Source organism: Ammospiza caudacuta, chromosome 19 (assembly GCF_027887145.1).
Source record: "Ammospiza caudacuta isolate bAmmCau1 chromosome 19, bAmmCau1.pri, whole genome shotgun sequence".
Taxonomy (NCBI): domain Eukaryota; kingdom Metazoa; phylum Chordata; class Aves; order Passeriformes; family Passerellidae; genus Ammospiza; species Ammospiza caudacuta.
The window spans coordinates 10,724,048-10,738,169 of NC_080611.1; the positions used below are offsets into that span (position 1 = coordinate 10,724,048).

Consider the following 14,122-nt stretch of genomic DNA (forward strand, 5'->3'; position numbering starts at 1 on the left):
AATCCTCTTAAACCCACACAGAAACTCTGTGCAGTCACTCTAATTAGGGAGTAATTTCCATACCAGTTACAGAGTCCATATATCCACTCATATTAATAATTCTGGATCACACAGAAAGCTCCACAACAATTAAAACAGCTCAAACCATTCAAAACTGACATTAAAAAAACAACTGACTCATTCTGGAGTAATATTAAGCAGTCCCAACTTTTCATTTGGACTGAAAGTTGATGTAAAGTGAGACAAGCTGAGCTGTTTCAGCCCTAAGTGCAGCTACTGCTCACACAAAAGGTTGAAAATTAATTTTACCCTGCACATTTATAATTTCTTGAAAGCAAACTCCATTAGGAGAATAAAGGGCATTTTAAAAGGCAAGTAAACTGTAAAGCCAAGCAGTCAGATGTGAGCTGGCTGGATGAAAAATTCATCAGCAAAAAGCTTTTCCCCTGGATGCTCCCAGAATAATTCCCCAGCCAATTCTCTGCTTTTTCCTGTGCTGGAGTCCTGGTTGCTGAGAATTTTAAACTTTCTGTGCTGGTAGGCACTGACCTCCAGAACACGGCATTTGACCTGAGGCTGTGGAAAAGGGTTCTAAAATTAATTAACAGCACTAAGATTGTGAGTATGGAGTTTAATTAGAAGTTGTGATTTCATAAAGTAAAAAACTTAGAGTTTGGGGTTTTAAAATATAGTAATATATATATATATATATATATATATATATATATATATATATATATACACATTATATATACTAATATATAAAATGTATATATTTATACATAATATACAGTAATATATATAATATATGATATATGGTAATGTATAGTATATCTTGTAATATATAAGTATTATATCTAAATATATAATTATAGTTTTATATAACATATATGGATTATATATAATTATATAAAGATATATAAAAATATATATAAAGTAATATAGTAATATATTTTATATACTATATATATCATATATAGTATATATAATATATATTATATATTATATATATTATATATATTACATATATTATATATATTATATATTTTAAAATATAGTAATATATATAAAACAAAATAAAAGTTCTAAAGCAGAAGCTAGTCCTTCTTCTTTACCTTCTTCTTCATGAATTTAAGCAGTATTTTGTAATTGAATATTGAAAAATTGGAATTTCAAGGCAGTCACATGATACTCTTTGCAGCTGACAAGAGTTTGTAGGGTTTTTGTAAGGTTTTTGTAGGATTTGGGGCTTTCCTTCTTCCTATTGAATACTGAATATAAAATATTGAATATACAATATTGAATTTTGAATACTGTATTTGAATATTGAATATACAATACTGACTATTGAATATTGAATATACAATATTGAATATTGTATTTGAATATTTCAATAGCCTGGAACATTGTGAGCACCAAAGGATGCCCAGATGCTGGAGCAGCACACTCTGAAGGAATTTTTCCTTGTTCCCTCCTTCTGGCAGTGCCAGTCCCACAGGAACTGAGGGCAAAGCAAAGCTGAGGGCACAGCCCTGCTCCTTCCCACCTGCTTGGTCAATCTCTGCCTCCACCTCCAGCTTCAGGTAAACGTCCTCCAGCGTGGTCATGGACACGCCATAGGTGATGACGCCCAGGTGGGAATGGGTGTCCAGGTCAGAGAACAAACCTAGGGACAGAGGCAGCTCTGAAACTCTACTCCAGCACCTGCCAGGAGCTCTTCAGGCACATCACACACCCCCCAAAACCTCCTGCTTGCTGGGAAAATCAGGAATGTGGGAGCAGCAAATAAACCAGAAAGTCATGGTTTGAGAACCAAGGTGGGACAGGCTCCTTTGAGCACGAAATTTCAGGCTCTGTGGTCAGGAAACGTGGCTTTGATGAAGTTGTGCTGCTTCTAAAAATTGGCTCAGCATCCTGAAGCTGCTGGGCTCAAAGTTTCCTCAGGGCAGGTTCAAGGTGAGCTCTCCTGGAAAAATCATACCCAGCACAGTTCATGCTACCTAAATCCCTGCCCAGGCACAAAGGATCTTACACATAAACCACTGAGTCACCTTATATCTAGAAAAATACACATTTTTAATATATTAAAAAGAATTCTCAGGTGTTTAAGGCCAGGTTAACCAGGCAGGAGATGCTGGACAAGGCAGAGAGTTCGAAAAACAACACGAGGTTCAGAGTGGGAGAACTTCATACTTGGGGTTTCTGTCAATCCTATGAATTAGAACTTTAAAAACAGGAGCTTCAGAGCCAAGGTGAGGCTGAAGGGAAATTCAAATGTACAAAATGGGAGGAGCATTTGGATATTTGACAATACTCCTCAACCCTCCACAGTTTCTCCTGTCCCAGCTGATAAGTGCTCAACCTCAGCTCCCCCTGAAATAGTTTGGGGGAATTGATTCAATCTCAGCCTTTTTGCAAAGCTCATGAATCATTAACCCCAATGCAACAGGGAAAAAAAACCTTTATGGAATATCAACTGCATCTTCCCATCAATATTGATGCTCCCTTGGCTTCCCACACAGGATTTATTCCATTTATTTCTGGGAGGAGAGCACGGAGCCCTGGCCAGGACTGCTCAGATAATTGCTGCCATCTAGTGAAATCCTCCCCTCTGCTCCTTCTCTCTATGGAATTTCAAGGCAGTCTTTGCAGTTCACAAGAGTTTTTTGTAGGGTTTTTGTGGGATTTTTGTAGGGTTTTTGTACGGTTTGGGGCTTTCCTGCATCCTGCTGCAGGCCAGCCCTGATCTTTGGACCCTCTGCAAAGGATGGTGATTCTGCAGGACCAGGGGATGCTCAGGTAGAAGGGACTCCTCACCCAGCTCTTGGGTTTTGGGCACCCACATCCCTCACACCTCACTGGAAGAGGTGACAAAACCCTCCCTCACCTGAGAAATCCCTCCCTGACTCCCCACCAAATAATAATAAATATAAAACCATCAAACCACAACTGACACTTTATCAAGAACATCAGCCTAAAGCCACGCTTAACAAACACCCCCTGTGGCAATCCCTGCTCCCTGCAACACAAAACCCCACAAATACCTGCAAACTTGTCCATGTCCTTGAGAGGGAGGGTGTACACGAGCTGCTCATCGTTCTGCTGGATCAGGCTGGCTGCAGGGATGTGCTGCCTGATCAGAGACGTGGTGGCCTCTGTGTTGCAGTAGGCATCAATGTGCATGCTGGAAAAACACAGCAGGGACTGGGGTTTAGAGCTTGGCCTGCTCCTGACACTGCAGCAAACATTCAGTTGTGCCATTGTGATTTAGTTTTTCTGTTTTTCAGATTCTGTTTTTCAGGTTTTCTGATTTTCAGATTCTTTAGTGTGTAGTTCTGAGCTTCATATTAAATCTTGCTGAGCTCTGTGCACAGAGCAGGGAGACAAAACAATTCCTGCTCCAGCTGGGCACCAAGGACAAATGATCCAAATCTCAGCCCAGGAGCACAAATCCCGTGGGCTGGAGAGAGAAAAACAAGCAGGGTGGGACTGGATGGGCTAAAGCTGGGATGGGACAATGAACTGCAAGGTGCAAATGGAGCAGAGTTGATCCAAGGGAGAGACCCCGTGCCCGGCCGTGCATTTTGGGGCCATTTTGGTTCATCTTGGGTTCATTTTGGGAACATTTTGGGTTCATTTTGCGTTCAATTTGGGACAATTTAGGTTCATCTTGGGTGCAGCCCTGGCTGGGCTCTTGTGCTGCCCAAGGTGGATCCATGGAGGAGATCCTTTTAATAAATCCCTGCTTTATTCTGGAACTCTGCCCAGCCTCTGCTCCAGCTCAGCCTTCTCAAGGCATCAATTCAAGGATTAAAGGATCTTTTTGAGGGGTGCTTTCTCAGAGATTCCAACATAAAACAGTAAAAAAAGAGATGCATAATGGCCCCTAAGAGGTACAAAACTGAGCACAGGATTACCTCAGGCGGTAGCCAATACCCCACTTGCTCTTGAGGAAGAGGGAAGAGCCGAGGCATTTCAGCATCCCCTGGGAAATCACAGCTTTACGATCTGGAAAGGGAAGTCAGACAGCAGAAAATCAACAATTTCCTCCCAAATTCCCCTCTGGGTTGCACAGCAATGTCAGCCCAGGGCTGGGGGCTGAAGCTGGGCTGGGGCAGGGCTCACCAGCCAGGATGTCAGCCTCGTCCATGAAGTGGGTGCTGAACACTGTCACACGGTTGGCTTTCCTGCTCCTCAGTAGGTTCCAGACGATGTGGCGGGAGCAGGGATCCATCCCTGCCGTGGGCTCATCCAGCAGCAAAACCTGGGGGCAAAACCACCAGGGCAGCTCAAAGCCACAGCCCCCGAGCTCAGTGATCCCTGCCCAGTGCAGCCACATTGCTCCTCACAGAGAAAAGCAAGGCACAATTCTTCCCAAGGATATTCCTGGGTTTCACATCCTCTGAACCTCAGAGAAAGGAAAAACAATTCTTATCTCATTTACTGCTCCTGTGTTGTTCACAAGTGGAATGCATCGTGGAAGATTGTTTACCTGAAGGGATTAATAATGGGATTTTGGTGTGAGTGTTTTGATTTACTGACCAATTGAATCCAGGTGTGTGGGCTGACAGTCATGAGATTCTGTGCAGTGAGTGCTTGGCAGATTCAGTTTAGATGTAATGTAACATAGTGTAATATAGTATAATATAGTAATTAATTTGCCCTCTGATAAGATGGAATCCTCCTCATCATTCCTCTCCAATGTCTGAGAAAAAAATATCTGCTACACCCCAGCGCACCCAGAAGGGTTTGTTTGAAGCCTGCCAGTTAATTCCTGCAAAATAGGAAACAGCCCAGATTAACAAGGCAGCTTTTGTCACTGCGCTTTGAACACATCCATCTCCCCATGTTCAAATGGAAAAATCCTGTGATAAATTAATGCCACAACCTGCTTTATTCTGCTTTCAATAGAATTGTGTAGCAGAATCACAACCTAGCCATGGATTCACTCTTTCTACAGAGGGGTGGTTAAATGCACACACCTGCTTTGAAAACCCCCAGAAGTGTCACACACACCATTTTTAACCACAGATCTCAAAGCAGTGCCCATCCTCACAGGCCAGAAATGACAGAGCTGCAACACAAAAGAGCTCTCTGGCTCTGCTCCTGCTCCCAGCTCCTGGATGGCTTTGGAATGAAAGCATCCAACAATTTCCCTGCTGGGGGATAAATGCTACCTGCCAGAAATTACACACAAAACTTGCCACGCTGTTTATCTGCCAAAGAGATCAAACCCAAGGCTGCTGCCATTACTGAGCCTCAAGCACAAAGGCTGAGAGATTGAAATGATTGTAATTAAACCAAAAACGAAGAAAAAAAAGGTGCTCAAAGGAACAATTTCTGCATTTTGCACATTAGTTGGTTTTGACAAGAAAATCCAAGCCTTTCATGGATCAGCAACACCAAGCTGAGAATAATTCCATCCCTCTCACCTTGGGGTTCCCAAGAACAGCAACTCCCACTGACAGCCTCCTCTTCTGCCCCCCACTTAATTTTTTGGCTTGATTGTCCCTGATGGGCTGCATCTCCAAATCCAGCAACACCTTCTGCACCTTGAAAACACAAGAAACACGTTTATTGTTTAAAAAAAACAAACTATAAATTTTTAAAACCAGATTGTTAACAATTAATATTCAAATTAACTGCTGCTGGTTCCCAGAGTGTTCTGTATCTGAACTGCACAACCTACACACAAAGTTTAATGGTGTCTAAAATTGGACCTAAATGCCAGATTTAAAACATTTTATGGGCATTTTAATCTCAGGGAAAATTAAAGGTTTATCTTTGTCTAAATATCTGCCTGTACCTCTCTGTCCACTGTACCACAAAGCAATATTTCCCTGCAAAAGGAAATCCTTGCAAGGATATTTTGATTTACAGGTTAAAAACGTTCATGGAAGACAACACCAGTGGCCAGGTGAGTTACCTCTTGTATCAAATCGTTCTGAGGGATGCCCTTGATGGCAGCAAAGATGGAGAGGTTCTCCTCCACAGTCAAGATGTCAAAGTGGATGTCGGCCTGGGGGCACACGCCCGCGATCTGCCGCACCTCCAGCATCTCGTCGATCTCAGACACCCTGTGCCCATAGACTGACACAAACCCTAAGGGAAATAACGTAAAACCACCCAGTGGTTTGTGCCCATAGAGTGACACAAACCCTAAGGGAAATAACGTAAAATCACCCAGTGGTTTGTGCCCAAAGAGTGACACAAACCCTAAAGGAAATGAGCATAAAATCATGCAATGGTTTGGGCTGGAGTGGGTTAAAGCTCATCTCATTCCAGCCCCTGCCATGGGCTGGTGACTCAGGTTGGAAGGTGGGGGGGGTGTGTGTCCAATTCCCATCTGTCCGAGGTGGGGCAGTTATCTCTGTTCCTTTATCTCCTTCCCAGCTAATGCTCCCTCCAGGATATCTCTTCTGTTCATGGACCATTGATTATTATTTGCTGCTCATGGGCCATTGATTATTAATTGTCTTCTGTCCATGGCCACTGAGTGTCCCTGCAGGGCTGATCCAATCCCAGCATCCCATGGGGAGATGCCCCGCCCAGGGGAGGAGCCAAGCATTCCTACCTGGATCCAATCTGAGCTTTGGGGCACCCCAGCAGCCTCTGCCCCCTGCATTGCCAGAGGAGCAGCTTTGTGCTGCCCTGCATGGCCAGAGGGAGCCCAGGCCCATCTGCAGCAGCCCTGGAGCTGCAGAGGAAAACTCCCCCCTTGTGCAGGATCCCTGCTGCAGCAGAGCCACAGCTGGCACTGCAGGAGGGCTGAGCCCCCGTGGGATGGGCTGGGACACCTCCCTGACACACAGGGGGCAGGGACTGTTCTGACCCTGTCATTGGATTGTGGGGTTTTTTGTTTTTTTTTTTTTGTACTACTGCATTTTTATTTTTAATTTTCCTAGTAAAGAACTGTTATTCCTATTCCCATGAGACCCTTAATTTTAAAATTAGAATAATTTGGAGGGAGGTGGTTTCCATTTTCCATTTCAAGGAAGGCTCCAGCCTTCCTCAGCAGACACCTTTTCAAATCAAGGCTGGAAACTCTCCACTGGAAGCAGCAACCAGCAGACAGGGTTTTACAGCCCTGTGTGGACAGGAATTGCAAGTGGGCTCTTTCAGATTTATCCAAAGAAATTCTGGTGCATCCTGGAATAACTACCCAGGTTCTCAGACCTGGTACATCCTGAAATATCCACCCAGGCTCTCAGGCCTGGTACATCCTGAAATATCCACCCAGGCTCTCAGGCCTGGTACATCCTGAAATATCCACCCAGACTCTCAGGCCTGGTGCATCCTGGAGCACCCACCCAGGCTCTCAGGCCTGGTGCATCCTGGAGCACCCACCCAGGTTCTCAGCCCTGGTGCATCCTGGAGCACCCACCCAGGTTCTCAGCCCTGGTGCATCCTGGAGCACCCACCCAGGCTCTCAGGCCTGGTGCATCCTGGAGCACCCACCCAGGTTCCCAGGCCTGGCTGTGGAGCAGGGCAGCCCCAGGGCTGCACTCACCATCAGAGGGAGGGCACAGCCCACACAGGATGTTCATCAGCGTCGTCTTCCCGGTGCCGCTGTGGCCCAGCAGCGCTGTGATCTGCCCCTCGTAGATGTCAAAGGACAAATCTGCTCCAGGGCACAGCAAAAAGAGGGGTCAGGGCGGGGTCCTGGCCCCCTGAACCAGCTCCTGCCCCTGGCTCAATCCCAATGCTCACATTCACGCTCTGTCTGGGGGACAGGACTGGCCTGGGATGGTCCCACAGCCACTGTGGTGTGCCCATGTCTCAAAGGCACCCAGGGAAAGGAGGTGACAACATCAGGGAGGTGGGACAGGGGAGATGACATCCCTACATGGGCATCGGGTGATGCCAGCAAGCTCTCCTTAGGGATGAGGGGCTCATTTTTATTTTAGACACCACTGTGTGAGACAGGACACACACACAAGCACACCTGGCATTCGTGCTCCAGGGCCCCACCCCTCCAAAAGAAACCAAAACCAGCCTGAAGTGAAACCCAAGAGATCACTCAGCAACTCAGCCACTGCTCCTCTGCATCCCACCAGCAGCTAGAAAGCTGAAATGCTCTTACTTCTGAGAGCCTCCACGGTCTCCCCCTTCTTCCTGAATGTTTTCTGAACACAGCTGATTCTGAAAGAAGACACATCATGGCAGGAACTATTTCAGCACCTTTCATGGCATTTTCAGTCCTCAACACTCAGCAACAACCACAAGCCAACCAGACTGAAGTGGCACCAGATGTGTTAAAAAGCCATGGAGGCAAGTCAAGACAGGGCAGGTTCTCCCAAAACTTTGCCCATTTCCACCCTGGCATCAGAAAGCTTTTCCTGATCACCTTCTAAGGTATTTCCTGTGATGATAAACTGAATTATTTCAAATCTGAGTCTCTTTCACATGGTGGAACAATGCTCTAGAGGCTTCCCAAGCTGGGAAAGGGAACAGATACTCCCCAGCAGCTGCACAACAAAACAGGAGATGCCACAGACACAACATGGAAGAGAGGTGACAGCAGAATGGACTCTAAAGATGGGATTCCTGACAGCTCTTGATTAAAATCAGGAAAATTCTTTTATATATAAATAACAAGTATTTTATATATAAAAATTGCAAGTATTATATATATATATATATATATTTAAATATATCTAGATAGATAGATAGATAGATATCTATATATATATAAAATATATTACATATAATAGCAAGTATTCTTATATATATATACTACACATAATAAATATTTTTCCTTTTTAGAGAGGTTAAAACCTTCCTTCCAGCTCTGCTGTTTTTCCAAATGAAAAGAACAGCCAGTTTATCTGGAGGCACCAAATCAAGGATGGATTTTGGAAGCCTCATCACCCTGAACACGAGGATGGTGAGTGGATTATGGAGGGTGAATAATGGGGAAGAGAATGAGTTTGAAAGCAAACAGAACTTGCACATGGAGAGATGAAAAGACTGAGTGAAACAGCTGGAGCTGGTGGAGGGATGATGTGGGAAGAGTCCTGGGTAGGTGAATAATGCAACAACAGCCACCATGTTCTCAGAGGAACATCAGCATTAAAGATGGACTCCTGAACCTGTAGGTAATAAAAATACCTTTCACTACTTAAAAAATAAGTGTGTATCTCGTGCATCTCTAAGATTACAACAACAAACCCCTCTCCTGAAGTGATTTATGCTTGGCTCCACAGCCCTGATGGGATTTGCTGTATGGCAATTCATGTGCTGTTTGAGCCCAGGCACTGGAGAGCCAGGAGTGATTTTCAAGCATTGAAATTCCAGGTGAGCTGCTCTCCCCAAGGCAGGGCAGGGCTGTACCTGATGATGGTTCCTTGCCCTGGAATTCTGCACCTGACGGTTCCTTGCCCTGGAATTCTGTACCTGACGGTTCCTCGCCCTGGAATTCTGCACCTGATGGTTTCCTTGCACTGGAATTCTGCACCTGACGGTTCCTTGCCCTGGAATTCTGTACCTGATGGTTCCTCGCCCTGGAATTCTGTACCTGATGGTTCCTCGCCCTGGAATTCTGTACCTGATGGTTCCTCGCCCTGGAATTCTGTACCTGATGGTTTCCTTGCCCTGGAATTCTGCACCTGACGGTTCCTTGCCCTGGAATTCTGTACCTGATGGCTTCCTTGCCCTGGAATTCTGAAGGCACAGGCTCCACAATCTCACTGAAGCTCAAGCTGCCGTTGATGCTGCTCTCGTACAGCTCCTTGTAGTTTTTCCTGCGCTTTGACCAAAAGGAGGGTTTCATGAAGAAAAAGGGCGTGCGGCGCAGACCAAACTCACCTGGGGGGACGGCAAAGAAGGCAACTTCTGAGCAGCAAGCACAAATATAATATATAATTTATAATATATAATATATAATATATAATATATAATATATAATATATAATATATAATATATAATATATAATATATAATATATAATATATAATATATAATATATAATATAATATATATATAATATATAATATATAATATATAATATATAATATATAATATATACTATAGAATATAGAATATAGAATATGTAATATATATATTATATAACAGAATATATAACATATGTTATATAATATATATAACATATAATATATAATATAAAATATATAATATAAATATATAATATATAATATATAATATATAATATATAATATATAATATATAATATATAATATATAATATATAATATATAATATATAATATATATAATATAATATATAATATATAATATATAATATATAATGTATAATATATAATATATAATATATAATATATAATATATAATATATAATGTGTAATGTATAATGTATAATGTATTATATATAACATATTATATATTATATATAACATATTACATGTTATATATTATATATTACGTATTATATATTACATATTACATATTACATATTATATATTATATATTATATAATATATATTATATATTATATATTATATATTATATAATTGTATATATTACATTATATATAATATTATATATTAGATAGAGAGAGAGAGATAGATAGATAGATAGATATGGATAGTTCAAGAACATATATATAATTACAAAATATAAATTATTTCAGCTAGAAGTGTAAAATTCCATGTGAAAACAGCATCACCTCCTTTCTCCAGAGAGTTCAGGGAGGAGATTCAGCAGCCTGGGGGGCTCAGGATTTCAGGGCGATCCCCCCAGAGCTGAGTTTCTGTCAGGAACTCACCTGGGATCACCTGGTCAAGGTAGACAGCCACCAGCAGGTAAAAGATGCTGTCCAGCACCAAGAGAACCAGAGAGATACACAGAGGGTAAGGACCAGCGTTGATGTTTGCAAATGTTGCCCCATCCTCATAATCCTCCAGGTGCATCACCTGCAGGGAGAGATGTCACACACCAAAAAGGCAAAAAAACAGCACAGTGCAAAAAAGAAACCCAAAACTTGGCAAAAAACCCCAAAAATAATGAGAAAGTGACAGAGATCACAATGGACACAAAAAATAACAGCTCCTTGTATGGTGCTGGATATTAAACTGCTATGAAAAAAAATTTAAAATATTTGCATATTTTTAAAACATTTGCATAATTATATTTTAAAAATATTGATTTTAAAAATAGATTTAAAACGTATTATAATATTAATAAATAAAATAAATAATCAATAAATAATAAATATTAATAAATAGAACAGATAATTAATAAACAAAATTTATGTAATTAATATATTTTTTAAAAATAAAATATCTATTTCAAACCCCCATCAGAGGCGCTGGATATTAAACTGCTATAAAAAATAATATTTTTAAAATATTTGCATAATTATATTTTAAAATATTGCATATTTTAAAATATTATTTAAATATAATAATAGAATAATTAATTAATTTAAAAATAATCTATAAGTAATAAATATCAATACATATTAAATAAATATATAATATATTATTAAAATTATAATAAAAATTAATATATAAACAATAATTATGTAATACATATAATTTTAATTTAATTTTTAAAAAATAAAATCTCTATTTCCAACCCCCACCAGGGGCAGGTGGGGATTTACCTGTGCAACACCAATCAAGAAGCTGCACTGACACAAAGGGCTGAGGATCCACACGAAGGATTTGGGGAAATCCTCCAGCAGGACGATGTTGAGGCCCACAAAGCCAAAAACCAGAGTGGCCAGGAACTCCACAATCCCCACGTGCTTGGACTTCTTAAACAGAGGGGTCAGCATCAGGGCAAAGAAAACCTGAGGGCACAGGGAAAAACAGACAGCAAAGGACTGTAATTATAATAATTGATAATAATGATAATAATAATGATATAGAAATTGTGTGGAGAAACTAAGGGAAAATACCGTAGCAGTAGTAATAATAATAACAATAATGATGATGATGATATAGAAATTGTGTGGGAAAACTAAGGGAAATACCACAGTAATAATAATAATAATGATGATGATGATCATGATAATAATAATAATATAGGAATTGTGTAGGAAAGCTAAGGGAAAATACCATAGTCATAATAATAATTGAAAAAAAGAAATTGTGTGGAAAAACTAAGGGAAAATACAACAACAACAACAACATCAACAACAACAATAATAATAATAATAATAATAATAATAATAATAATAATAATAATAATAATAATAATAATTTGTGTGGGAAAATGAAGGGGAAATACAATACTACTACTACTACTACTACTACTACTACTACTACTACTAATAATAATAATAGTAAAGAAATTGTGTAAGAAAACTAAGGGAAAATACCATAGCTGCCTCTGACAATCATATAATTTATAATATAATTTTCCTGGTATAGTCACTACAGCACAGATTCATGGAATCATTTTCAGCTGATTTCGGGTGATCAAGATCAAGTCCAACTGTTCCTCTTATCAATTCAGACAGGCAATTGGATAGATAAATATATTTATGATGTATTATTTTGTCATTCTCTGACAGTTTATTAGGTTTTTTGCCTTAAACTCTGTAGTAACAGGAAATGTTTTAAAGAGGATCTGGAGTGAAGAATGGTTCTGTGGAGGGCTGAAAACTCAAAACCTGATGACTTTTCATCATAGATAAACTCATCATTATAAACTCAGGTATTTCAGGAGGGAAAAGCATTTTTCATGGTGATGGGTGACACCTTTATCACATCCTAAAACCAGGAGATATTTAAAATATTTAAATATTAGATATTTAAAATATTTAAAACCCCCAGGAAGGGCTGGGACAGCTCAGATTCCTGAGCTGCTCAAACCCCACAGAAACAAGAAATGTTTTGGCAGGGGGAATAAATCAGGTGGAACACTCACAGAGGAGACTCCATAGAGGAAGAAAAGCAGGAATATGACAAAGGCACTGCTCTGGGGGAACAGGGACGAGGCTGTGGCAATCACGGCCATCAGGATGGACATGACAAAAATCAGGCTCACGTAGAGCAGCACCCAGGACAGCCTAGGGAGGAAAAAAACAGGAAATGAATGAATGCCCAGCCACACAAACAGCAAAACCCAGCACTCTTTAATATTCACATATTCCAAAACCCAGCACTCTTTATTATTCACATATTCCAAAACCCAGAACTCTTAATTATTCCATGTATTCCAAAACCCAGAACTCTTAATTATTCACATATTCCAAAACCCAGAACTCCATATTATTCCACATGTTCCAAAACCCAGAACTCTTAATTATTCCACGTATTCCAAAACCCAGAACTCTAATATTCCATATTCCAAAACCCAGAACTCTTTAATATTCCACATATTCCAAAACCCAGCACTGTTTAATATTCACATGTTCCAAAACCCAGAACTCTTAATTATTCCACATATTCCACTACCCAGCACTCTTTAATATTCCACACAGACTTCTATCCCAAGTTAATTTCTAACTCTGTGTCTCACTGCACCATAGGCCAAATGTGCAATAAAACCTGAATAAAAAAGTTGTTTGTAACAACTCCTTAATAAAAGATCTGTTTGTAACAAAACCTGATTAAAAGATCTGTTTGTAACAAAACCTGAATAAAAGATCTGTTTGTAACAAAACCTGAATAAAAGAGCTGTTGTGAATATCCTGGGGTAGTCCTCAGCACACACTGAGACCCAGGGCAGCTAAAGATGCCCAATCAGGTGATTCACCTTTATTTTTTGCATAATTAATTCCCTGCTATGGGCAAAAGAAGGTAACAGAGTCGTAGGTTTCAATAATTCAAGGAATTCTGTTTAAATTTTAATAGAGGCTGCTGGGCAGGGTAATAAAATCCTGCTCTGTTGAAAACCAGAGCTGTGAGTGTGGGAGCAACTCTGAGCTCAGCAAACAGGGGTGGTTTTGTGCGCAGGCAGCAAAAAAATGACACATTTCCTCTGAAACAACTAAAAACCAAATCATTCCAGCCACCCCAGGTGGAGGTTTCAGTGCAGGGTGAAAACCCTGCCAGAAAGGGCAAAGAAAAAACTTGTTTTTATCCCCTCAGCTATCAATGATCTCAAATTAACACATCATCTGGGAGAAAAATGAAATATTCTATTGCCCAGGCCAATTTTCATCATCAGGATGAGGAAATAATTGAAAACTTG

At 40.4% G+C, this 14,122-nt stretch overlaps 1 protein-coding gene across 1 annotated transcript in view; it reads right to left on the reverse strand.

Moving 5' to 3' along the window:
- The window catches only part of ABCA5 (ATP binding cassette subfamily A member 5), a 43,106-nt gene that overhangs the window by 14,682 nt on the left and 14,302 nt on the right, over positions 1–14,122 (reverse strand). Inside the window, exons 8-19 of the mRNA XM_058817399.1 lie at positions 12,854–12,995; positions 11,583–11,771; positions 10,743–10,890; positions 9,639–9,807; positions 8,084–8,142; positions 7,511–7,621; positions 5,927–6,102; positions 5,433–5,552; positions 4,126–4,264; positions 3,918–4,008; positions 3,045–3,184; positions 1,547–1,666 (exon numbers count right to left, since the gene is read on the reverse strand). Of these exons, the coding sequence (XP_058673382.1) occupies positions 1,547–1,666; positions 3,045–3,184; positions 3,918–4,008; positions 4,126–4,264; positions 5,433–5,552; positions 5,927–6,102; positions 7,511–7,621; positions 8,084–8,142; positions 9,639–9,807; positions 10,743–10,890; positions 11,583–11,771; positions 12,854–12,995 (1,604 nt within the window). The remainder of the gene's footprint in view (positions 1–1,546; positions 1,667–3,044; positions 3,185–3,917; positions 4,009–4,125; positions 4,265–5,432; positions 5,553–5,926; positions 6,103–7,510; positions 7,622–8,083; positions 8,143–9,638; positions 9,808–10,742; positions 10,891–11,582; positions 11,772–12,853; positions 12,996–14,122) is intronic.